Below are 24,379 nucleotides of genomic sequence, written 5' to 3'. Positions count from 1 at the left end.
AATAAAAAAAGAAAAATTTAAAAATTATGTCATCGAAAAAAAATTCAAACTAATTCATGATTATAGTTCCGTAACCAGTTAAAAAAACACGTAAAACGAGATGGAAAATATCAGTAAATGAACCATATTCGTTATTCACTCAAGTAACTAATTGATTTTAGAAAATAATGAGTATTTTTGCTTCTTTCCAAAATAAAAATCATCCCTGACTTGATAAAAAAAACGTATGATTGCTCTTTGGAAATAACATACTTAAATGCAAATTATGGTTTACTAGCCAATTAAAAATTGCTAAACGGCAAAAAAAAAATAAAAATTGCTAAACCCAAAATGCTGCACCACCATTAAATAACACTGTCTTCCTGTCACAAACACACGAATCAACGGCTCAAAACCTGTCACGTTGCATTCTTACATTGGAAGCAAAATCATTGGTACACGTTTTAACATATCTTAATCCTACAATAAACTATAGTCTTGTAGTAGTAATAGTTACACTTATAATAAGATAAGCACCATTTACAGTATACAATTATACGTACATAAATATCAAAGGGTATCTATAAATGCAGACTACTACTACTAGTCACTAACGCTTCCTTACAAGCCACTTGTCATCTCTACTACAAGAAGAAGAAAGAACACGCCTCTCTCTCTAAAAGGGTAAAATGGTCTTCTTTTCTGTACTCTCACTCCTCACCTATTTTAACATTTTTCATCTTACCAAGTTGTGATTTTTATGCTTTTTTAATAAGTTCGTGTGTATATCTAAATACCCACTTGATGATTCTTTAGTTTTATAGTGTTATTAGTGTGAATCTTGAAGTTTAATTTGATAATCTTGGTGTTAAGACCTTAAAGTTTGACTCTTTTTAGATGGGTAATAGATTGAAGATTGAATTTTAAGAAATGGCTTTTTTTTTCCCTGGGGTTTAGAAGTCTTATAAGATGGGTAATAGATTAAAGTTTGAATTTTTAGAAATGGGGTTTTCTGGGTTTTTGAGTAAAAATAAGAAAGATTTGGGTTGAAGTTGTTGGATTGGATAATCAAGTGTTTGATTTTGTTTAGTGTAAAAAGGGTTTGATTTGTGTGTTTGTGTAGTTTGGTTATGTTTCAGATCTGATGTAGAGTGGAGTTACTAAACATCAGCATCTTTTCTTGATTTACCTGCTTCCTTTATTTAATTTAATGGATGTCCTTTTAATTAATATTTTTGACATTTGCGACATAGAAAAAGTGAGGAAATATTACTTTTCACATTGTATGCTAAGATTCTTTTTTGAGTTCCATATTATTTCTGCAAGTTTTTGAACTGAAATTTCATTTTTCACTTTTGGTGGTTTGACTTGGATGAGACGATAGTGAAATTATGAACCATGATCTGGATAAAGAGTGGCAATTTTTTGTCTGTGCTTATAAATGTGTCAATTTTGTATCATCTTGAAAATGCGATTAAATTTAATAAACATGAACATATAAAGCTGAAAGGAATAATTTTTTAAGAGACTAGTCTCATTAGTGTTGCATAATATGGTAACTGTAAAATGCAAGAACAGCCAGTAGTGTATGCGTTGTGATCGAGTTATTATTTAGTGTCCAATCTTATGTCATTGTTGGAAGGGTTTTTTGTTTTAAACATAGCTCAGCTGTTCAAACATGATAGTTTAGGCTAGCAGTTACTATATTTTGATTTGTTGGATTAGAATTTAACCTGAAACAGGAGGAAATTTGTGGTTGTCTACTTGTTTTCCATTTACAAGTTAAATGATTTATTGTGATCAGATTTTGCCAGATCTACTTCGGATAGCTTGCAGCAGCAGATATTGTGTATACTTTGAATAAATAATGAGTTCTTACATAAATTTCAAGAACATTGGGGACCCATCACAGCCTGAAGGCAGTGGCGCCAAGCCAGCAGGGAATTTCTCTTTGGCTGGGCAATCATCTCTTTATTCGTTGACCTTTGATGAATTGCAGAGTACCTTTAGTGGTGCTGGGAAGGATTTTGGATCAATGAATATGGATGAGTTTTTAAAGAATATTTGGACATCCGATGGGGCTCAACCTATCGCATCCTCCAGTGGGTTTGGAGAAGGGATTTCAGTATCTAGTGGAAACTTGCAAAAACAGGGTTCTTTATCATTACCGCGGACACTTAGTCAGAAAACTGTTGATGAAGTTTTGAAAGACCTGCTGAAAGAAGGTGATAGAAACGGTAATGGGAGCGGTGGAGCAAACTTACTACAGAGGCAAGGAACTTTGGGAGAGATGACGCTGGAGGAATTTTTGTCTAAAGCAGGGGTAGTGGGAGAAGCTACTCTTCCAACTGAAAGATCAAACAATGGTGGATATTATGGTGAGATTTCACAAGAGAATAATAATAATGCTGGATTGGCTTTTAGTTTTCAGCAACCAGCAAGAAACCATGCATCTTTGAACAATCAAATTATAGAGAACAATAATGTAGCTTCACATTTATCTTCCAATATAGCTTTGAGTGCAAGCGGCATCATGTCTCAGCAACAAGTGCAACAGCAGCAAAGACAGCAACCTCTTTTCCCCAAACAAGCAACTGTAGCTTTTTCCTCTCCTAATAATCTAGTAAACAATTCGCAGCTTGCAAGTCCAGGAACAAGAGGTCCAGCTGTTGGAATGACTGATCATTCCATTAGCAATTCTCTAGCTCAAAATCGTGTAATACAGAGTGGTGCAATGGGCATGGCTAATATAGCTCCTCGAGCTACAACGATTGCAATAGGATCTCCTAAAACCCAGCTTATGCCAAACGTGATCACTAAGAGTGATGTGGACACCTCATCATTTTCACCTTCTCCTTATGCATTTAATGAAGGTTCACGTGGAAGGAAACCTAGTGGTGTTTTGGAAAAAGTAGTGGAAAGAAGGCGAAAGAGAATGATCAAAAACAGGGAATCTGCTGCTAGGTCACGAGCTCGGAAACAGGTGATATGTTAAAACATCATTATAAGATAATTAACCTTTATATAATATGTTAAACTATTACAGTTACTATTCAATTGAATTGGCATTTTTTGTTTCATTGCATTATGCATATGTATATATTATAGGCTTGCCTCAGGTGAGAATATTTTAGCGTGAGAACACGCAGAACTATTGTTAAGCACGTGTCTTGCACTTTTTGTACAGATTGTCCTGCAAATTTTAGAATTGCTGGATCAATTGTTCTCACTGTTCCCCGTTCTCGCCTTAGTGCGACACTAACACACATTTATAAGTACTAGTTTGTGTTATACATGATGCTATCAGATTTTACTGAGGAGGTTTAGGTTCTCCCTCTGCATGGTTAATATATTTAGAGAGCTAATATTTGCACCGGGAACAATAATTTATAATAAATCTGTTGACTTTATTTAGTGTGAGGAGTCCTTTGATGTACTTCATTTTCCTGTCTTAGATGATCTTTAACCAACTTCCCTGTGACCTCCAGAAAACAAAAATATAAAAAAGGAAGTAATCTGGTGTACCCATATCAAGTCGATACTCGATACACCTAACCCCCAAATGTTTGGTATGTTTGTAGCATTCTATCTTCCGGGGCATTTATTGATTATTTTAGTTTGCATCTTTTTATCAACCAAAACAGATCAGGACATATATTAATCCACTTTAAAGCGGGGCGTCTGTGTACCCAAGTTTTTCTGCATCGACTGTGAGATGAAAGCATGGCTATGAAATGATATATGTGATGACTAAAATTGACCTACGAAAGCATTGACGTAGCATATGGTTAAGATAATTATTTTAAGAAGTTAGTGCTTTCTTCTGAATTCTCTCAATGCTTCGAATATCAAAACAGATACATTGAATGTTTTATTTTAAGAATATTGACATTGTCTCTACTAGGTATACTGTTTAGCAAACATACGGTCTTCAGGCTAGCTATAGGTTATAAGTGGGTTTCATTAACTTCGACTTGTTTCATGAAACTTGTTGGAGCCCTTGACATGATTATTTTGTAATTCTTTCACTGATAAATCATTCGTACTCTGTGCACCCGCTATTGTGATACAAATCACCATGCTGACAACATATAATACTATTGTTTAAGAAAATAATAATGTCGGATTTATTTACTCTGGGGGATCTTTTGCAGGCTTATACTCTAGAATTGGAAGCAGAAGTTGCAAAGCTTAAAAAAGTTATTATAGATTTAGAGGAAAAACAGGTATTTAGTGACAAAGTCAATAACTTGTGTTGTTCAAATAGTACATAGTCAGCAAATTAACTTTTATTTCATCTTCTTAATTTCTGCAGAAAAAGTTCAAAGAAATGCAGAAAAATCAGGTAAATTGACTTTTTGACTAGTTATTTATCTATTGTTTCGTGCTTGTACAAGTCTACAGTAACAATAAACAATGTATAGTGCTGGACTTAAGATGCCGCCAAATGTCAGCAGCTGCATATTTGATTATCTTGTATCATCCATCATAGGCGTCAAATGATTATCCAATGCCGTTTTACTTTGAAACACCAAGAAATTGTGAGCTAAAAGTCCTGTTTAGTAAATATGTTAATGATCTAGATGAACTTGTGTGAGTATGATTGAGCATGTTACAAAGTTTGGCATATCTTTAACCGTCAATTATTCTTGTTAATATTTATCTATTGATTGATATCTCTCAGTTTGCATTCCACGTATTCGTATATAGTAGGTGTTGTTCAAAAGGTAGAATTTATTTCATTCTGATAACCTCAATACTACCAGTCGGTCTTGGGCTTTAGAAACTAAGAGTATGTCAGAATAATAAAATATGATCTGCATTCTGTTTCTTGTGTAGTTTACACTTTTGGTACAGATGTCCAAATAATCACCGTATCTTCTTAGTATAGTTTTGCTACACATTTTGGGCCTTCTTTATGCTAGCATTAATTGATCATTAAGATATAATGAATAGATGAAGTTTAAAATAGTAAGGAGGCAATAAAATCTAGTAATCTGGTGTTTGAGGTTCCCAGGTCTAGAAAATCAGATCGCGAAAGGTGCATGTTGAATGTATATCGGTTCCTGGCAAGTGCACAATTACAGCAGGTCTTGCAAGTCTACTTTTATGATCCTACTTCAGTGAAAATTGATTGTTTCTTATTTTTCAAATCCCCCCCTAGTATAATTAACTTTAAACATTTATCAGTTGCTTGTAAGTTAGTATATTCATCATTCATATCCTTTTCATCAACAGGCGCCGGAGAAGATGAAATACCCATGGGGAGGTAAAAGGCTATGCTTGAGGAGGACCCTGACAGGACCTTGGTAGAATATAAACATCCGGTGAATCGATGTGGCTAGAGCAGATAAACATTACCTTTTGTCAAATACGATGCTTGCATGGTTTATCCAATTACGGTCAAATTTCTGCTCTACTAGTTGTAGATAGATTTAGAACTGTATGTATAGAACCAAGGACTAATGTGCTGTAATTATGGGAGCGAGGTTGTGTGAATACTCGAGGGTCGCCTTCTGTATGATCTAGGTTTGCTCTTATTATGCTTAGAATGTATTAGGGATAGTTCCTCTCTCAGTTACCACATAAGTTAGGTTTATCACTCGCATTTCAGACAGATATTATCGATCCCCGTACTAGTCCATGTCCATCTACTAGAGCTGTAATTCGAGTCGGGCGGCTCGCGAGCTCGCCCGGCTCGAACTCGTTTAAGTGGGCTCGGGTCGGCTCGACTCGTGAAACGAGCCGAGTTCGAGTAAAGGTTTCGGCTCGTTTAATTAAACGAGCCGGCTCGACTCGTGAAATTAAACGAACCGAGTTCGGGTAGAGGTTTGGGCTCGATTAAGTGTAAAATTATACGAGCTGGCTCGCTCGGCTCGTTAAAACCGGCTCGTTTAGCTAAACGAGCCGGCTCGACTCGACTCGTGAAATTAACCGAGTCGAGTTCGGGCAAAGATTCAGGCTCGATTAGTTAATCGAGCCGGCTCGGCTCGGCTCGATTAAAGTTGGCTCGAATTAGGCTCGGTTCGAAACTCGTCCGGCTCGACTCGAATTACAGCCCTACCATCTACCTACAAATTCCTGCATTCACATCCAGTTGCTGTTTCTCTATAGTTCTGGCCTGTAGTAACTTTACTTTCCAACTTCAGATGCTGCTCTCTTACATTTATAGAACATTGACCTTACAACTTGAGGGAGTTGCAATGTGATATACTACTTTCTGTTGCTTGTTAATTTTATATTGTAGTTCAGTTCTGCAGATGAAATTTTGTTAATCCTGATTATGTTATTTCTCTTTTGGTTAAAGTCACACTTTAATTAGCAGTTTTTGATTTCATTATTTCTTTTTTTTTTTTATATTTTTCGGAAGAAGTATTTGTTATCACTTTGTTGGTGATGGTCTGATGGAACAGAGCAAGAGAATGATGTTCCTGCCCAGTAATCGAATAAAAGAATGTGAACAAGACAACAATATTCCTAAATCCGTCTGGTTAGGGATGGCAAAATAATCCGATCCGACGGATACCCGATCCGAAACCCGAATTTTTGGATATACCGAACCCGAATTTTTGGATTTGGATTTGATTTTTTACCCGAAATTTTTTGGATTTGGATATGGATATGACCTCTACCGATCCGAAACCCGATCCGAAACCCGAAATCCTATCCGAACCCGATCCGAACCCGAAACCCGAAAAAAACCCGAATATTATATATATATTATAAATAATTTAATATGAATGTGTGTGTGTCTATATATATAACATATTTATATTTAATTATTTGGATGAATGTAATATAATACTCTCAATATCAATAGACTAGGTTAAAGGAATAAGGATTTCTATTTAAGACAAATATTTCATTAATAATATATTGTATAAAATATATTGTATATTGGTAATAATGAAAATTAATATGGTTTAAGTTTATATTATTCTAATTTAAACCAATAAAATCCAATCCAATAATCTTAATTTTGAAAAAAAAATACTTAATTATCATAGTTCAGACATGTTTATAATTTTTAATTTTTTTTTTTAAGATATCCGGTTGAAACCCGAATCCGATCCGAAACCCGAAAAAACCCGACGGATTGGATTTGGATTTTACATTTTAATATCCAAACCCGAACCCGATCCGAAATATAACGGATTGGATATGGATTTCATGAAACCCGACCCGATCCGACCCGATTGCCATCCCTACGTCTGGTAATCAAATAAAGTACGGTGTATTATTATATGTTAGCTTACATATTATTAACTATGATTTTTTTTTTTTGAAAAAACATCTAAATTGTACATTTTATTTTAAAATATAGAGATGCACTCATATAGTATTATAGTATGCAACATCAGTTGTAATTTTGCAACGCAATTGCTAAAATAAATTTGAAAATGGGGATGTTTTTGTAAATTTCCCTGTTATCTACTGGTTTACGGCAATTTTGGTTAAATTTAAATTATTTACTTTTCAATAAATTAAAAATTATAATTTAAATAATTTTAAAATAGATTGTTTATATCTTTAAAAGTAAAATGTCATATGTTGTTAGTTGGAGTGAATTTTAGACATTTTGTATGAATTTTTAAAATTAATTTTAAAATTTAATATTCACCGAGATCTTTAGAAACTCCAAACACTTTTATTAACAAAAAAAAAAAAATACGTATTTCAAACATATTTATGTATAAGTTGGTCGAATATAATACTTTGTCCAACTGCATAAGCGAAAGGGCAGAGGAGAATAGGAGATTGCTTTGCCTGTGTGACTCTGGTTCAAGAGCTAAATCAAGTGGTCCTCAGTTGGATTGAAGAAAAGAACAATATGTAAGTGGTAGCATGGGATCTTCTGATGAGTTTGATAAATTTGGCTATGCAAACCAATCCAGATTTGCTGATCAAAACCTTGAGCAGTTCAAGTAGGAGCTTTGGTGAGCTACTCTTGTCGGATTTTTCTTGGTTGCTTTAATACCTAGGGGACCAAATGCATTTCGGCTTGCATTTTTAAGTTCATGTAATGTAACATGTCTATCAATGTGATCCACCCTTTTCGTGGGTTTACATTATTTAAGATAACAATCTGTACATGAAGGAAATATAGTGCACGGAAACAAACAAAGCATGCGATCAACAAAAGCCATCTCCAGAATAATAAAAATCCCCCAAAACAACTCAAACAATTTTAATAATATATGGCAATGTGTAGTTCTTAGAGCAGGGTCTGAGGGGATGGAATGATAAGATTTTTTTTTCATTTGTATGAATGACAAAATATGATTCGGTTTATGGAAAGACTATAATTTCAAAGTCCCGAGCGAACAAGAATTTTGTTGGGAGCGGCAGTGATGAAATTCAAATGAAGGACGGTCTTAGAAGTGGATTATCATGCCTTTTATGAGGAATTTTCCAGGTTGATCGAGAATTGTCGGAAGATGAAAGAAGTTACAGAAGGAAATAATTTGGAGTTCGAGGCTTCTTATTAAATGAGCATAATTAGCAATTTGAGAAGAAAAATAAAATTGAAGAGCTCAAGAAGACCTTGGTCACCCTGGACGCCATGTTAACAAATAGACTTGAGACTTTAACAACCAAGAGAGATGCTTGTCATGAGGATCATTCATTTTTCTAAAAGAAAGGTTGATAGCTAGTATTCCGAACTTGAGATAATTATAAAACAATATGATGCTACCGGTTTTAGATAAGACAACCAAGGTAAGTGCCTAGAACACCACAAGAGAGTCTCTTGAGTGTTTATGGATGTTGCAGCTGGAATTAACTCTGCATTGGTGTCACAGATCACAGAAGAATTAACTAACTCGTTGGACATTACTAGCATGGTTAGAAGTGAGTGTTTAAAACGAATAACAACCTTAGAAGTGGATTATCATGCCTTTATTGAGAGATTTTTCAGGCTGATCAAGAATTATCAGAAGCTGAAAGAAGTTAGTGAAGGGAAGAATTTGGAATTGAAGGCTGCTTAAGAAGTGAGTGTAGTCGAGACTGATGATACTAAAAACAAGCTATAAAGAGCTGAAAATGACCTGCTTAGTGCCAACAAATCAACAATTGAAGAAAAAAAAATCAAAGAGTTCAGAAGACTTTGGGAACACTCGAGGCAGAGCATGTCATGAAAACATATTGACTTGCAAAAGGAGGTCATGAAAACACACATATGGTTGCCACTTTGATATAAAAAGTAATTATTTTTCGAGAAAATCTTAGAAAATGAAAGTTATTTTAAAAATTCGACCAAGTCCTCCAATATCTAGGGTCGGCGTTGTGAGAGAACAAATCTAGAGATCGCTTGTTAGATTTTTTAGGGCCTGCACTGTGAGTGAAAAATTCCATAGATCACTTGGTATTTGGAGGACTTGGTTCATTCTAGATTTAGAATGAAACTGTATGAAGAAGAAACCTATTTTTGCCCTTGTCCACTTCAATTGTCATGGAATATTTAATGTCCTGATATCCTTAAAAGTAATTTCTAAGACTTGAGTTAAATGTTTTTTGCTCAAGCAGCTAACTTGTTTATTACAATCTGTGAATGTGTTTTTGCAATTGGAAAGCTCATCATATGGGCAGCATTGAGCATCCTATTCAACATCCATGCATGTGTTTTGTTAGCTCATAACGGTAACTTATAAATTTTACTTCAAGCATGTAATTTGATCCCTCTGTAAATGTGTCCAAGCTTTAAATAGGAGTATCAGGATTCACCTATTATAATAAAAAAAAAAGTAAATATTACTAAGAAATCACTAATATCAAATAAAATAAAATAACAATAATTATACACAAGTCTGGCCGAACTTTGTATCACCTCCACGGTATAAAACCCACCAATATCATAATGTCATCAATATATATATATAAAGGAGGATGCGGGCGTCTCTAGAATTGTTCGATTCAGTCTTCTGATTTTTCTTAAATTTCGGATAGAAAATATAGTTATAATTCAAAAATTCAGGTTTAAGAATTCTAAAACTAATACAACTCTTTTCTTATCAAATTCTAAAGATGATACAATTCTTTTCTTATTTAGTATTTCTTATTGAATTCTAAAGATAAGACAATTCTTTTCTTATTTAGTAATCCTAATAGAAATAGGATTATATTTATTCAAACTAACAAAATCATAGATAAAATACAATTTATATTTAAGATTTGTAAGGTAATACGTACAATTTATATTATCGATTTACTCTTATAATTTTCTTAAATTTCGAATAGAAAATAAAGGATTGTAAAGATAATAATCATTAAAAAAACTGATAGCAACAAAAATTAGAACCATAAAAGAATAATAACTTTTAAATAATAAATAGGCATCAAAAAATAAAAAAATTTAACAAATAAAATAATATATAAAAAATAGGAATCATATATTAATTTTATGATAATGTAAATGGGTCTTGATCAGTATTGTGTTTGACGGGCACGGGAGGCGGCCCAAACTAATTTTTATCTAAATAATAATAATTTTTTTATTAGTATTATGTTTGACGGGAAAGTCGCTAAAATAATTTTTATAAAAGAATAATAATTTTTAACTAATAAATTGGAATCAAAAAATAAAAATAATTAACAAATAAAATAATATATAAAAAATAGGTATCATATATTGATTTTATGATAATGTAAATGGTTCTTGATTAGTATATCGTTTGACGGGCACGGGAGGCGGCCCAAACTAATTTTTATCCAAATAATAATAAATTTTCTATTAGTATTATGTTTGACGGTAAAGTCGCTAAAATAATTTTTTATCTATGTTATAATATATTTTTTTGTTACACAATTTAAAATAATCTCTAATTTTGTCATAATTAGAATAATTTTTATTAGTATTGTGTTTGACACTAAAACGACTCAAACTAATATCTAAATTATACTTCCTCCATCCCATTTTAAGTGTCCTGTTTAACTTTTGAATGGTTAAATTGACCAAATTTTAACTGAGATTTACACATATAATATAATTTTTAAAAGTAAAAAAAATTATGTCCTTATAAAATACATACAATATACTATAAAATGTAATTTTTAGTTTTTCAAAATAATAATGAATTTGTTTTTTATGCTTGGTCAAATTTGGTCAATTTGACCGTTATAAGTCAAAACAGGACGCTTACAATGGGATGGAGGGAGTAATGTTTTGTTATAAGTATTGTGTTTGACAAGAGAGCGACTCAAACTAATTTTGATCTAAATTATAATATTTAATTTATCATAAAAATAATAATTATGGATTAATATTGTCTTTGACGGGAGTGGGGTTCGAACTAATTTTATTATTAGTATTGTGTTTGACAGGATGATCACTTAAACAAATTTTTCTATAAATTATAATATTTTTTATTTGTGATATGTTTAATGGGAAGATGACTCAAAATAATTTTTATCCTATTATAATTCTAATTCATATCAAAATTTAACACGCCGCCGCGAAGCGCGATATATAAAGGAGGATGCGAGCGTCCTATAATTGCTCGATTCAGTCTTCTGAATTTTCTTAAATTTCGGATAGAAAATATAGTTGTAATTTAAAAAATCAGATTCAAGAATTCTAAAGATGATACAATTCTTTTCTTATTGAATTCTAATGATGATACAATTCTTTTCTTTTTTATTTAATATTTCTTATTGAATTCTAAAGATGACATAATTCTTTTCTTATTTAGTAATCCTAAAAGAAATAAGATTATGTTTAAAAGAAATCAACTTGAAGGATTTCAAAAGTTAATATAATTCTTTTTTTTTTCGGATTCTAGAGGTAATACAATTTTTTTATTATCTAGGAATGCCAAAAGGAATATGATTATATTTATTTAAACTAATAATCATAGATAAAATACAATTTATATTTAAGATTTGTAAGGTAATACGTACAATTTTTATTTCCGATTTAGTCTTATAATTTTCTTAAATTTCGAATAGAAAATAAAAGATTGTAAAGATAATAATCATTAAAAAACTAATACCAAAAATATTAGAACCATAAAAGAATAATAATTTTAAACTAATAAATAGGAGTCAAAAAATAAAAATAATTAACATATAAAATAATACATATAAAATAGGAATCATATATTGATTTTATGATAATGTTGATTAGTATTGTGTTTGACGGGCACGGGAGGCGGCCTTAACTAATTTTTATCTAAATAATAATAAATTTTCTATTAGTATTATGTTTGACAGGAAAGTGGCTAAAATAATTTTTTATCTATGTTATAGTATATATTTTTGTTAAAACGGGACCACAGTTCAAAATACTTTTTGTCCAATTATAATCTTTAATTTTATCATAATTAGAATAATTTTTATTAGTATGTGTTTGGCAGTAAGGCGACTCAAACTAATATCTAAATTATAATGTTTTGTTATTGGTATTGTGTTTGATAAGAGAGCGGCTCAAACTAATTTTGATCTAAATTATAGTATTTAATTTTATCATAAAAATAATAATTATGGATTAATATTGTCTTTGACGGGAAGGAGGTTCAAACTAATTTTATTATTAGTATTGTGTTTGACAGGATAACCACTTAAACAAATATTTATACCAATTATAATATTTTTCATTTGTGAAATGTTTAACGGAAAGATGACTCAAATAATTTCTATGTTATTATAATACTTATTCATATCAAAATTTATCACGCCGCCGCGAAGCGCGGCTTTTTTCACTAGTATACTTATATAAAGGAGAAGCGAGTGGCGTGTAGGTGGCGCCTCTCACATCGCTCCGTTCTATTTTTCTAATTTTCTGAAATTTTTGAATGAAAAATATCAAAAAATAGAACTATTTTTTTTAGTTTCGGATATATTATAAGCAAGTTTTATCATACCTTTTTTAGTTTCGGATATATTAGAAGCAAGTTTTAGCATCTGATTTTGTTTCATATTATTTATGGAATATATTAGCTTGAAAGTTTTAATCTGATTTTGTTTCTGTGTAAAGGAAAAGCGAGGGCGTGTAGGTGGCGCCTCTCACATCGCTCCGTTCTATTTTTTTTCAATTTTTTGGAATTTTCGGATGGAAATTATCAAAAATTAAAATTACTTTTTAGTTTCAGATATATTAGAAGCAAGTTTCGGAATCTAATTTTGTTTCCGATTATTTATGGAATATAGTAGCTTGAAAGTTTTAATCTGATTTTGTTTCAGATTATTTAATTATGAGAAAGAGTGGCACACAAGTCTCTCTGCACCTATAAATACCCCAATAAGTTGTAGAGTTTTGAATCATCTAAACACAACCTCCTCTCTCTCGATACCACAACCCTTCCTCTCTGTGGTGATAGTTCTCTTGCTCGATTTATAACTCGGTGGTGTCGTTCTTCTGCAACGATAAGTGAATGCTGTTTATACGGTATTAAAAAAATAAAAGTTGTTGCAAGTAAAAGTAGTTATAGACCGCTATGTGGGAGTCGACAAATCTAAACATAGGAGAAGAATATAGTCTTCACATGATATTGATGGATGATAACAATAAATGAACTATTAGTGATGTATTTTTGTTGGTTATTCTTTTATATTTGTTTTGTTCATCGGACATGTTTGTTGTTGTTAATTTTTATAGGATTTACTTTGTATACAGGAAAATATTATTCATGCATTATCTGTTTGCTCCGTTCAAGCAACTTTTAAGTAAAGGTTGTTTATACGGTATTAAAAAATAAAGGTTGTTACAAGCAAGAGTAGTTATACACCGCTATCCTGCGGATTTAAGTTATATGTTTTTGTGCACAATCAATCCAAAAATATTGGAGGAAGGTGACAATATAAGAGCATGATTACTTTAAAAATAGAAATTTATTCTTATTTTTTTACCATGAATTATAGTCCAAGTTTGCAATTTTATATATTAGTATTGGTATTACATCAAGATTTTATAATATAAAATTTATTTTATCCTACAAATATTAATTTTGAATCATTTATATATTTTTTATAGACAATTATATAATTATTGCATTCTACAAATATTAATATTGAATTATTATTATAATTTTTATAGGCCGCCGCAACGCGCGGTTTCTCAACTAGTTATCTTATAAGATAAGAATAAAAATCTCTTTTTCTCACAAATATCAATATTTATATTTTAAAATAATAAATTTATAAAAAAAGGTGGTGCGCAATACGCACCAAGCGTATAATAAAAAGAATCCAAGTAGAAACCAACAATTACTAAAAGCGTTTACTTTATGTTTCATTTTAAGATTATCTTGACATTATCGTATTTTTATTAAATTCTATTCTACCACCAACCTACTATTTCTGCTCGGCGATCGCCGGAATCTTCGCCGTCGTTTCGCCGGAATCTAGCTCTAGATTTCCTCCCCAGATATACACACACATACCATGTAAACATCTTCTTTCACTTCTAAATATCTGAGCTTTGCTCTGTTTTTTATTCTGTTTTTTTAATTATTTTTAAATTTTATTTTTTTAAGATCTGAAGCTGATTTGAGACCAGAGGAGCTTTTTGGGATCTGGGTCTGCTGATCTGTGCTCTTGTGTGATTCTGGGTGAGTTTTGGCGCTATTTTAGCTCTGTTTTAGTGATTTTATTAAGATGTTTGATTTATGTTTATTTTGTGGTGTTTTTATGATTTTTTACTTTATTTTGGCTGATTAATTTGTGAATTAGTTTGTTGTTGTTTAAAGTTTGAATCTTGTTGTGGGAGTTTATTTTCTTGAGTGTATTTACTGAGTTTGTGAATGTTTAGATGGTTTAACTACCTGCTTATAGTTATGGTTGTTTGCATACATGTATGTATTGGTGGTGAATTTATTTGTGTGTGTGTGTGGTTAATTAGCAAAGTTTGGGGTTGAATTGGGTTGAGTTTAGTTCAGATGATTGTTTGGTGAATGTATATAAATAGTGCAGAAACAGTGCATGTTTCTGGTTGTAATCAAAATGTTGAAACTTTATGTTGTTTTTTGAGGTCAGAGAATAGAACTGAATCTTCTCTTGGAATATTTAGAGTGTTTCTGAGATGGGTTTTCTGTTTAGTGTCAGATTAAGATATCTGCAGCATTTTTATAGTTTGAATTGTATCGTCTGTTATGTTTTGTGTGTTGTAGATATTTATTTTTATGAGACACGGCAACGGCATGATTATGATGTTTGTTTATGTTAAATTTGAAATTAGTTGTATATCTTACAGGAAGTAAACTTGCCCTCAAGCAGACGTCAGATGTTGTGCACTATTGGCTCGTTATAGTTTACCGCTGACGTTTGGGGCTAAAGTTAAGACTACAAGATGAAACCGAAACAACAGGAGGCTCATAAAGCAAGAGACAATGCCTTGAAGCTATTTGCGGTAAAGGACTTTGTTGGAGCCAAAAATTATGCTTTAGAGGCATACATGCTGTGTCCTGAACTGGAGGGTATATCTCAAATGGTGACTACCTTTGATATATATTGTGCTGCTGAAAGAAAGTTTGATGGAGAAGTTGATTTCTACTCTGTACTTGGACTGGAGCCATCTGTAGAGAAGTCGAAATTGAAGAAACAATACAAAAAGCTGGCTGTCTTGCTCCATCCTGATAAGAACAAAACCGTGGGAGCTGAGGGAGCATTCAAACTAGTTTCTCAAGCATGGGCCCTGCTATCTGATAATGCTAAACGAAGATCTTATGATATGAGTAGAAGTAAAAGAATGTCATGTGGGGTTCTCCAGAGTAGCATGTCTTCAGTTCAAGGATCCCAAGTTACAGGTTTTGACAATGGTTCTAAGTCATTGTCATCCCAAAGTAAACTCGATACGTTTTGGACCTTGTGCACTTCTTGTCATGTTCAGTATGAATATCTTAGGAAGTATGTGAATAAGAAACTCTCCTGTAAAAACTGCCGTGGTATTTTTATCGCTGCAGAAACAGGACCACCTCCTGTGAGTGCTTCTTTCCCTTACAGTCCTTGGCAATATCCACCTGATAATGGATATGGAAGTCATGGATATAATGGAGCACATATCACAACCTCTGCTGCAGGTTTGACTGGAAAGACGGTTCCAGGAATTCATTCTGGTCATGGATCTGAGTCTAATTCTAATCTATCGTTTCAATGGGGTTCATGTCCTGGAACTTCTGCTGGAATTGTTGAGCACAGTGGCTTAATTGCTAAATCTGCTAATTCTGTTCATCAGCCGAATGGAGTCAGTATAACTAATGCCAACGGGAAGCATATAATCTCTAATGGGCACATGGGAGCAACAGCCCCCAGGCGTGGCAGACCTCCCAAGAAATTAAAGGTTGATATGTGTCACACAACTCCCAGAGAAAGTGAAGTAATTGCATCCAATGTTAAATCAGAGGTGAAATATAATAATGCTAAGATTTCCGCTCAAGGGGATAATTCAAATAAAATTTTCTCCATTGCCCCTGTATTTGATGCACGAAAGTTGTTGATTGACAAGGCAAGAACAGTAATACGCAATAAACTAGAAGAACTAAGGTCGTCCTCAGCTGCTGCAGGTGAGGCGCCTTCTGAAGCAACAACTGTGGCTGGTCTTAATCGTCGAGCAGAAGCGCGGGCATCTGTATCAATACCAATAACAGTCCCGGACTCGGACTTTCATGATTTTGACAAGGACAGAGCAGAAGAATGCTTTCAGCCAAAGCAGATATGGGCATTATATGATGAAGAGGATGGCATGCCTCGACTGTATTGTCTAATTCGCCAGGTCATCTCAGTGAAACCATTTAAGGTTCATATCAGTTACTTAGGCTCAAAAACTGACACTGAGTTTGGATTAGTAAATTGGCTGGACTCCGGGTTTACAAAATCTTGTGGGCATTTCAGAGCATTCAATACAGACATCATTGACCAAGTTAATATTTTCTCTCATCATCTGAGCAGGGAGAAGGCTGGCAGGGGAGGCTGTGTAAGGATCTATCCAAAATGTGGAGACATATGGGCTGTATATCGTAATTGGTCACCAGACTGGAGCAGGACCACCCCAGACTCTGTGAGGCATCAGTATGAAATGGTGGAGGTTATTGATGATTATTCTGAAGAGCTTGGCGTCTGTATTGCTCCTCTAGTTAAACTTGACGGATACAAGACAGTATATCAGAGAAATACAGATAAGAATGCTCTCCGATGGATACCAAGGAGAGAGATGGTACGGTTTTCACACCAGGTACCATCTTGTGCGCTAAAAGGAATAGCCACTAACTTGCCGGATGGATGCTGGGATCTAGACCCTGCTGCAACTCCAGATGAGCTGCTTCAGGTTGAAGCTGGAATACATGCGGAAAAGGCAGCTCACACGAAAAGTTGTGTAGGAACTCCTCTGCATGTTTTTGAGCCTGAAACGGGAGTACTGGGCGGAGAAAGTCCGCATTTTCAAGAAGATAACCTAGATGCAACTCCTGAATTAGTTGAAAAATTAATTAATTTGCAAGTGGAAACAACTCCTGATAAGGTTATTCAAGACTTGAATAAAGGGAAAGTGCAAAAGACTCCTGTTGAAGTTCTTCAGGAGTTGAGTGAAGTGCAAGGGGAAAAGCCTGATCATGTAGAAAGTTCTTTAACTTCAATGGACCCTCTTAATCCTGTAAAAGAGGCACTTCCATCTTTTCAAGTGGAGCATCCTGCTGCTCTTCCATCTTTTCAAGTGGAGAACCCTGGTGCAACTTCACAGAGTTTTTTCCAGATGTAGCTGAAGCTCCAGAAGAACCAGCGTTTAGTCAGCCAAATAGTCATTGAGATCCTTTATGTGGTCATAAATTTAACAGATTTAAGATTTGATATGTATAGATTTAAACGTGTACCAAAGAGAAATTCTTAAATGGATAGATATCTGGAAGGATCTTAAGCTGATCCACGGCATCAGTCCCAGATGGTTTAGAGTACTCAGAGCTTTGTTCAGGATCTTGTAAGACTTTTCATCCTTTGAATTATTTAGCAAAAAAAAAAAGACATTACATCCTTTGAGTTTTTTACAGAAGAAATTCATATAAACTTGTGCAGCTATCTCTGGATTTCCAAGAGAAGCAGGTAACGGTCATTAAATTAATATTTCTTAGTTTTGTTCCATGTTTATTAACCAGTATTCTTCAAGATACTAAATCAGGAACCACAGAAGCTTTGAATAGCTTTGTGTTTGTAGAATATAAACAGCTTTTAGAATGTACATCTATAGTAATTTTGGAAGGTGGTGCATGGCGTGACAGTCTAGTGTTTATAAGTTATCGTCATGACCTGGACACTCTCTATTTGGAAAATGAAAACGTAAGGCTCACAGAGATTGCGGCCTTCTGCACAACTCCTGATGCGGGAGCTCTATGCACAGGATGCTGAGCTTTTGAAATTGCAAAGTCATATGCTTTTTCAGGACTGCTTCTATTTCTGGTTCACCTTGAACGTCAACACTATCTTTCTACTTGAATGGATATTTATAAGACTAGGATAGCTAAATAGTAGAGATGCTTATTGGAAGTCATTTTATGACTATCTTTTAGGAGTAGTTATCATTATTTTACTAGCTTCTAAAAGACAAGCTCGTGTATTTAGAACTTAATCATGGAGAGTAATAAAATCTTCCTCCCTGGTATAGTATTTTCTTCGATTCTCCATAAAAAACTAACAGCTACTGTATGTTAACATGTCTGTAGGCGCACAGTGCTAAAGTTCCAAACTGTCAGGAATTAACTAAAGTATTTCAGGAGAGCTGATTTATATAAAGATCAATATTTCTGTGATCTATTTCTATATAATAAAAAAATTGAAGCATTCAGTTTTTATTTTAAAAAACGGCAGTTGATGGCCCCAAAATCCCTTACATGCAGTGTTTTCTCTGTTAACCTCTTTATGATATGGCTTATGATATCCTTGTGATTTCTGTTGTGACTTGTGTGTTGATTAATTATGTGAAAAGTAGATATATTTCTGTTTGTCATATCCGATGTATTTGAAAGCCGATCCGACGGTAGTTTACACCTGAATGCATCTTTCTGGCATGATAGGTAGTAGTGGTGTTACTAAAAGCTGTTAGCTAGATTTACATAATGCGCACATGATTGCACCCTTCTGTGGTGACTGTTAGTTTTGCATTTTGGACGAGGTATATATCACTGTCAAATTGTCAGATCAGCTTTAATTTTTGTCTTTAGTAACAAATCTTATATTGAATCCATGAATTTTTGCGCGAGTTAAACAAGGGTGTTGCAGGTTTGCTCGCTGACAATGGCATATGCTGAAAACTGAAAGTAATCACCATTAATAGTAAACCGAGGGTTGGATTTACAACATCTTCGTATACTCGAGGTTAGTCCCATTCGGTAGCTTTGCATTTATATATCGGCTTGAATTTCAGGCAGTAAACTCGAAATGGCAAGAATTATGACCTGCAGGAAAACATGGAGGAGATGGTGTTGATGAAATATTATTGGTCAGATAGGGAAACAATTGATTAAAGGGTGATATGAATAATGTCCTGTAAAGCTTGAACAATCAACATTTAGGACATATATTTATTCCACATGATCAGGGAGTCCAATCCAAAATCTAATAAAACATATTGGTATGTTCCACATGAAGCAGGGTATCAACATTTGTGATACCCTATGTTCCACGTGAGAGCAGGGTATCAATATTTGTGATCAGGGTAATAATATTATGTGATCGCATATTTTTATCCCACTTAATTAGAGACTCTAATCCAAACTTATCTACGTATAGTTGATTTGTCCCACGCGAAACTAGGGTATTTGTATAGTTGATATGTCCCACGTGAAACTAGGGTATTTGGAGAGGGAGATGCATAAAAAAAAGGAAAGTATTTACCCCCTCTTTTATATCTTGCATGAATCTATAGTATTTTTCCTCCCGGTGGATTTCTCTGTCATTTAATAAAAGTGTAATCGTGGGTTACTTATTGGTGGAATATTAGGCAATCTGAATTTTTTTTGAATGATATTCAAGAAAGTAATATTGTAAAAAATTTCATAGAATTGGAAGAAATTATTCTTTTGGAGCCAGGAAATGATGAAGGAATGCTACATCTATAAAACCTTCGTATAGAAATCCACAGACAAACACTCCGATATACATAATGAGGATCATATTCATATAACTTTGCACTTCTCAACAAGTATAATCTGTTTCGCTTATTCTAAATGGTTATTCTATTTTGGAAACTTGTTTTTTTTAACTCTCGAGCTCAAGAATTCATACATGTATAACTTAAAATGACACAATAAAAATCTTTTCCGATTCTTTTATTAACAGATCTATGTATCAGATTCCATTCATCTCATGGTTGGAAACTAATAATTGGTTTTGTCTACAAAGATTATGGATTTGTTCATAGTGATCAAATTATATCCGGTCTTGTTTCTACTTTTTCGATCATTCTAGATACTCTATTTAAATGTTGGATTTTTCGTTACTTAAACGTGTTTCTCTGTTACTTATAGTGATTTATCATTCAATAAATGATTAAAAAAGAATATAAGGATGTTAGTCCAATTCAATTCCAGCATTTCTACTACTACATAGAAATAGGAAGTTTTGAAGATGTTGAAAACTAAAAAAGTTCTAGCACTTTTTCATTTTTTTAGACATAAATTTTATTTTTTATTTTGAACAAAAATAGGTTAGTAGGTGAAATATAGTGTTTATAGTATAGATAGGTATCGGATCTTAAATGTCTTAAAATGTCAGAACTCATGAGAACTTGCATGCTGTTTGGTTTCACTCCCTTTATATAGCAAGGGGAGAAAGCACCTCTGTTCCAGAGGTGCCTTTCTCCTCTGTAGTAGTGGTCGGAACCTCAAACATCCGGAGGTGCTTTTAACCTCTAATAGTAGTAGAGATCGGAACCTCTAACATACTCTCCGGTGTAGATTTGCAACATAACTAAAACTTAAAGTTTCCGAGGTTTAACTTGGCAACAGAGGGACTACAGTTGGTTTCATTCAGTATAGGTGCTGTAGTTAACTGCATTTAATTAGCTTTACCCTCTAAATCTAGTTCAGATGTTCATGTTCCTGTTTCTATTATAATCTCTGATACCAAATTTTAAAAGAATTATACCCCTCCTAATCTTTGATGCATTTTTACCCAGGCACCGTAGTAATTGATCCAATTTGTATCCTTAGATCAGATAAAAGCCATCATAAGTACAAGTTCTGCTTGATTCATTATAACTACGATAGTCAATGGTGCGTATAATGTCATGAGGATGGTGATGCTTACTTGGATCAAGTTCTGTGGTAATGGAAGCACCATTGAAGTAGCAAGTTCCGCCTCTGTTCTTGAACTTCTGGTAGTAGTTATTAAAGGCATAAGAAGCATGGTCCTTGACAGTATTTGGTAAATAGCAAGGTTGATTCCTCTGTATCTTACTACAATCTGCACCTCCCTTGCCGCAAGCCCAGTCCAAGGCTGCCTGCAGCTCGACGTCTGGTGTCTGTTCATCAGCTACGCACCATTGCTCAAACTCCCCATCTGCAGCACCAACATTACCAATATACGATCTTAGCCTTTCTATATCCGACATGCACTATTCTAGTATATCAAGATTGCAATTCGGAAATGTCACAATTTTCTAATCACAACATTATCGGCTTAGTTACGTTACCTGAATTATGAAGCACAATCAGAAGCAGCAGCACCAGCAGACAAATCTTTTGCAAAGAGAGTGACATAGTTTAGAAGTTGGGAAGATGGATGAAGTTAGGATGACAAATTTAACAGATCAACCATATGGTTTTGTATATTTATTGCACAGTTTCTATTGAGGATATCTTCATTCTCCCACTTGTGCATGTGCCAGTTATCACGAGATGAATTAAAAGTTGAATGTGGCTACATCAAAACTTGTTTCTAATGGTAATGACAAAAGTCATCTAGCTGGCCAGAGCCGGGACTAACCAAAGCTGAAACCACGGCTAAACCAAAAATGTTAGTATAAAATCTTCTTTTTGGATCATGACTTTTAGGCCTTGCTCCCGAGTTTTTTTAGGAGAGAAAGCAAGTGATTGCAAGTGAAAGCAAGTGTGCTTTCACTTTCATCCCACTTTTGGAGTGAAAGTTTTGGAGTGAAAGTATGCTATATTTTCACTCACTTTCACTCGCTTTCCTCCCTATAAAAAACTCGGGAGCACGAGTAGGAGTGAAAATTAGATAACTTTCCTTCCTCTTCACTTGCTTTCCTCCCTTTTTAAAACTCGGGAGCAGAGTGTTAGTTAAAAAGAAGTAAAGATTTTTATTTTAAGCCCCGACTAATTTTCAAAAGTTGGGAACAATTTATTTTAGTCCTGACTATTCTGGAACAAAGACGGTTTTTATTTTAGTACCGACTATTTCAAAATTCTGGTTCTGCTAGATGAGTGTGCCTGAATTTGAACACCCTGGAGATTGAACAATTCAAATTCACATTAATGTTATACAGAATGTAGTCTCTCTTATCTACTTCAAGTTTCAAGATCTTCAATACATGAACTAGTAGCTTGTGGTTCCTTAATCCAATCAAGGCTACCAATATGTACAATTGTGTTAAACTTTCTAGGCAGTCCCTGAAACTGCAAGTCTGTAGTTTCTCCGCTCCCGGGATCGTAAGAAGCTAGTTTTCCATCTTTGTACTCCAGCAAAACATCGCCGCTCTCCAGAAAGCACAGAACTCGAACTGATTTGCCATGCAGAACTCTATAAGCCCAGATACCGTGAACATAAAAAATACGGACATTTGATGATCGTTGCAGACCAACGTCAATGTTGCGTGGCTGTGCTTCAATTTCAAACTCTTTGATCCAAGACTCCTTCACACCGTACTCTTTCATAATCCAGACCGCCACGTTCCCATCAGTAGTATAAACTGCAGCTGAAAGACATCCTCCAAGAACCGATAGAAGATAATTAGGCTTATCAAGGCTGCCACAAGCAGGTTTCAGGACCTCGTAAAATTGTTCATCAGATAAATCGAATGAAATGATTCTGGGATTACTACTGTTAAAGCCTTGGTGTCTTCCTGATCCCTTCACCCAGTGAAGCCTTCCGTTTAGATATAACATTTCTTTTGGCGAGCCATGGTGCTCTGTCGTTTGTCGCTTGAACTCATAAGGTATGCTTCCGATGCTTCTCCATGTATCGTTACTAATATCACATACTAAAACTTCTGAGTGTGGATAATTCGGAAATCCACATCTGTATACCTGCTGCGGTAAGGGTCCAGTATATGGATCCTTGTAGTAAACCATCTTCACTAATTTGTACTCATTGGCTATCGGATCTAAACCGAAGCCAGTCTCGACTCTCTGTTGAAAAAATTGCCTAGATATCAGAAGCTCCTTGTATTTCCTAGTAACAGGATTGTATATGTGATAAGGATCATTGCGGAATTCATCTGAAATGCACAATAAGCCGTTACACGAACCAAGTATATGAATCTTGTTAGGCATTGATGGACGAAAAGGGATGTTGATTTCACACGAAATTTCAGTGTTACAAACAGGACTAGACAGCTCCAGAAAACGAAGCTGGTTTCTCTCAGAATCTAAGCAGTGGAAGATGAGGCTAGGATTCTTCTTTCCTATCCGCAGCAGGTGCGTGTTCAGAAGACTCACCTCGTGTGATAGCTGGCGCAAGATTCGCGACACGTATCTGCACTGGACTAGAGACGAGAGTGGTAGCCTTGCAAGAATGTCATGGGAGACCTCGACAGGTAGATTTTCTATCCCTTTTCTTGACACATTATGTTCATTTGGCTTTGAAATGCTTTTCTCATCTGTACTTGGATTCATTGCTTGTCTGTCGAGAAACCATGAACAGCCAAATCAGTAAAGCCTGATGACGAAGGAAAACACCTTGGCAGATGAATATAAAGTAATCAGATGAGAAGCCTATTGGTGGATTCTGCTTTGGTCTCTGTTATCATCTTATATCCACTACAGGGGGCATGATACTATTAGGATAAGGTTTAGTAAGGCGAAAGTCGAAACATACGCTGTCAGGCGGATAAATCAATGATAGTGCGAGTATATTATAACGACAGACCTGGCCCTGGAACCTCATGAAACCGATCTAGGAAAGGTTAAAAGACAGGATCATTCGGCTGTGGACATTTTGGGGGGTTATACCATGTTCTGTCGGCTAATTTAGCCTTCTTTTGATGAAAGCAGCTTTCAATGAGGGTGTTTACACTTTGAAAAGCATATTAGGCGTATTTCTCACAAAGGCCTGGATTGCTCTTTGATTGGAAAGGAGAGTTTGCATTTCATCTAGGGTCCTGTCCTCGCAATCAGCCAACCACTATCCAACTGTCAGAATTATTATATTTGTTTAGCTAGACGACCAAAATAAGTATTTTACCCGTTCAGCGATTAAAAAACGTTGTACGTATATTTGTCCGGTGTTCAAAATGTCCCCAGGCTGG

The 24,379-nt window shown here is 34.3% G+C and overlaps 4 protein-coding genes across 6 annotated transcripts; 2 read left to right on the top strand and 2 right to left on the bottom strand.

Annotated features, from left to right (window-relative positions):
* The first annotated feature begins 509 nt into the window (after nt 1–509).
* Nucleotides 510–6,213, top strand: LOC108223327 (ABSCISIC ACID-INSENSITIVE 5-like protein 7). Of its 3 annotated transcripts, none has more exons than XM_017397518.2 (5): nt 510–663; nt 1,794–2,962; nt 4,134–4,205; nt 4,295–4,324; nt 5,218–6,213. In XM_017397518.2, the coding sequence occupies exons 2-5, from the start codon at nt 1,847–1,849 to the stop codon at nt 5,290–5,292; spliced, it is 1,293 nt and encodes a 430-aa protein (XP_017253007.1). In that variant the 5' UTR covers nt 510–663; nt 1,794–1,846; the 3' UTR covers nt 5,293–6,213. The 3 variants fall into 3 exon arrangements, with proteins under 3 accessions (XP_017253007.1, XP_017253006.1, XP_017253008.1); XM_017397517.2 differs by having other exon boundaries at nt 527–663; nt 1,784–2,962; XM_017397519.2 differs by lacking the exon at nt 510–663 and having other exon boundaries at nt 677–2,357; nt 2,493–2,962.
* Nucleotides 6,214–14,176: 7,963 nt separating this feature from the next.
* Nucleotides 14,177–17,841, top strand: LOC108223391 (uncharacterized). The gene is made up of 3 exons (XM_017397623.2): nt 14,177–14,357; nt 14,448–14,522; nt 15,164–17,841. Exon 3 carries the CDS (start codon nt 15,260–15,262, stop codon nt 17,660–17,662), a length of 2,403 nt encoding a protein of 800 aa, XP_017253112.1. The 5' UTR covers nt 14,177–14,357; nt 14,448–14,522; nt 15,164–15,259; the 3' UTR covers nt 17,663–17,841.
* A 1,353-nt stretch (nt 17,842–19,194) lies between these two features.
* Nucleotides 19,195–21,765, bottom strand: LOC108222200 (glucan endo-1,3-beta-glucosidase 4). The gene is made up of 3 exons (XM_017396105.2): nt 21,587–21,765; nt 21,202–21,453; nt 19,195–19,349 (listed from the first exon to the last, which is right to left on the bottom strand). The coding sequence occupies exons 1-3, from the start codon at nt 21,651–21,653 to the stop codon at nt 19,315–19,317; spliced, it is 354 nt and encodes a 117-aa protein (XP_017251594.1). The 5' UTR covers nt 21,654–21,765; the 3' UTR covers nt 19,195–19,314.
* A 600-nt stretch (nt 21,766–22,365) lies between these two features.
* On the bottom strand, nt 22,366–24,357 carry LOC108223479 (F-box protein At3g07870). The gene has a single exon (XM_017397768.2). It carries the CDS (start codon nt 23,745–23,747, stop codon nt 22,422–22,424), a length of 1,326 nt encoding a protein of 441 aa, XP_017253257.1. The 5' UTR covers nt 23,748–24,357; the 3' UTR covers nt 22,366–22,421.
* Nucleotides 24,358–24,379: the final 22 nt, after the last annotated feature.

The sequence above is a fragment of the Daucus carota genome, chromosome 5 (assembly GCF_001625215.2).
Source record: "Daucus carota subsp. sativus chromosome 5, DH1 v3.0, whole genome shotgun sequence".
NCBI classification, from domain to species: domain Eukaryota; kingdom Viridiplantae; phylum Streptophyta; class Magnoliopsida; order Apiales; family Apiaceae; genus Daucus; species Daucus carota.
This window is presented reverse-complemented; position numbering and strand designations above follow the sequence as displayed.

Bases quoted from the DNA above. Each gene is read 5' to 3' on its own strand.
- LOC108222200 (XM_017396105.2), bottom strand. From the start codon at position 21,653: ATGTCACTCTCTTTGCAAAAGATTTGTCTGCTGGTGCTGCTGCTTCTG. The intron at 21,454-21,586 runs GTAACGTAACTA...TTGGTGCTGCAG, and splicing joins GATTGTGCTTCATAATTCAG to ATGGGGAGTTTGAGCAATGG. The intron at 19,350-21,201 runs GTAAGCATCACC...GTTTTCCTGCAG, and splicing joins TACCACAGAACTTGATCCAA to GTCATAATTCTTGCCATTTC.
- LOC108223479 (XM_017397768.2), bottom strand. From the start codon at position 23,747: ATGAATCCAAGTACAGATGAGAAAAGCATTTCAAAGCCAAATGAACAT.
- LOC108223327 (XM_017397518.2), top strand. From the start codon at position 1,847: ATGAGTTCTTACATAAATTTCAAGAACATTGGGGACCCATCACAGCCT. The intron at 2,963-4,133 runs GTGATATGTTAA...GATCTTTTGCAG, and splicing joins GGTCACGAGCTCGGAAACAG to GCTTATACTCTAGAATTGGA. The intron at 4,206-4,294 runs GTATTTAGTGAC...TAATTTCTGCAG, and splicing joins TAGATTTAGAGGAAAAACAG to AAAAAGTTCAAAGAAATGCA.
- LOC108223391 (XM_017397623.2), top strand. From the start codon at position 15,260: ATGAAACCGAAACAACAGGAGGCTCATAAAGCAAGAGACAATGCCTTG.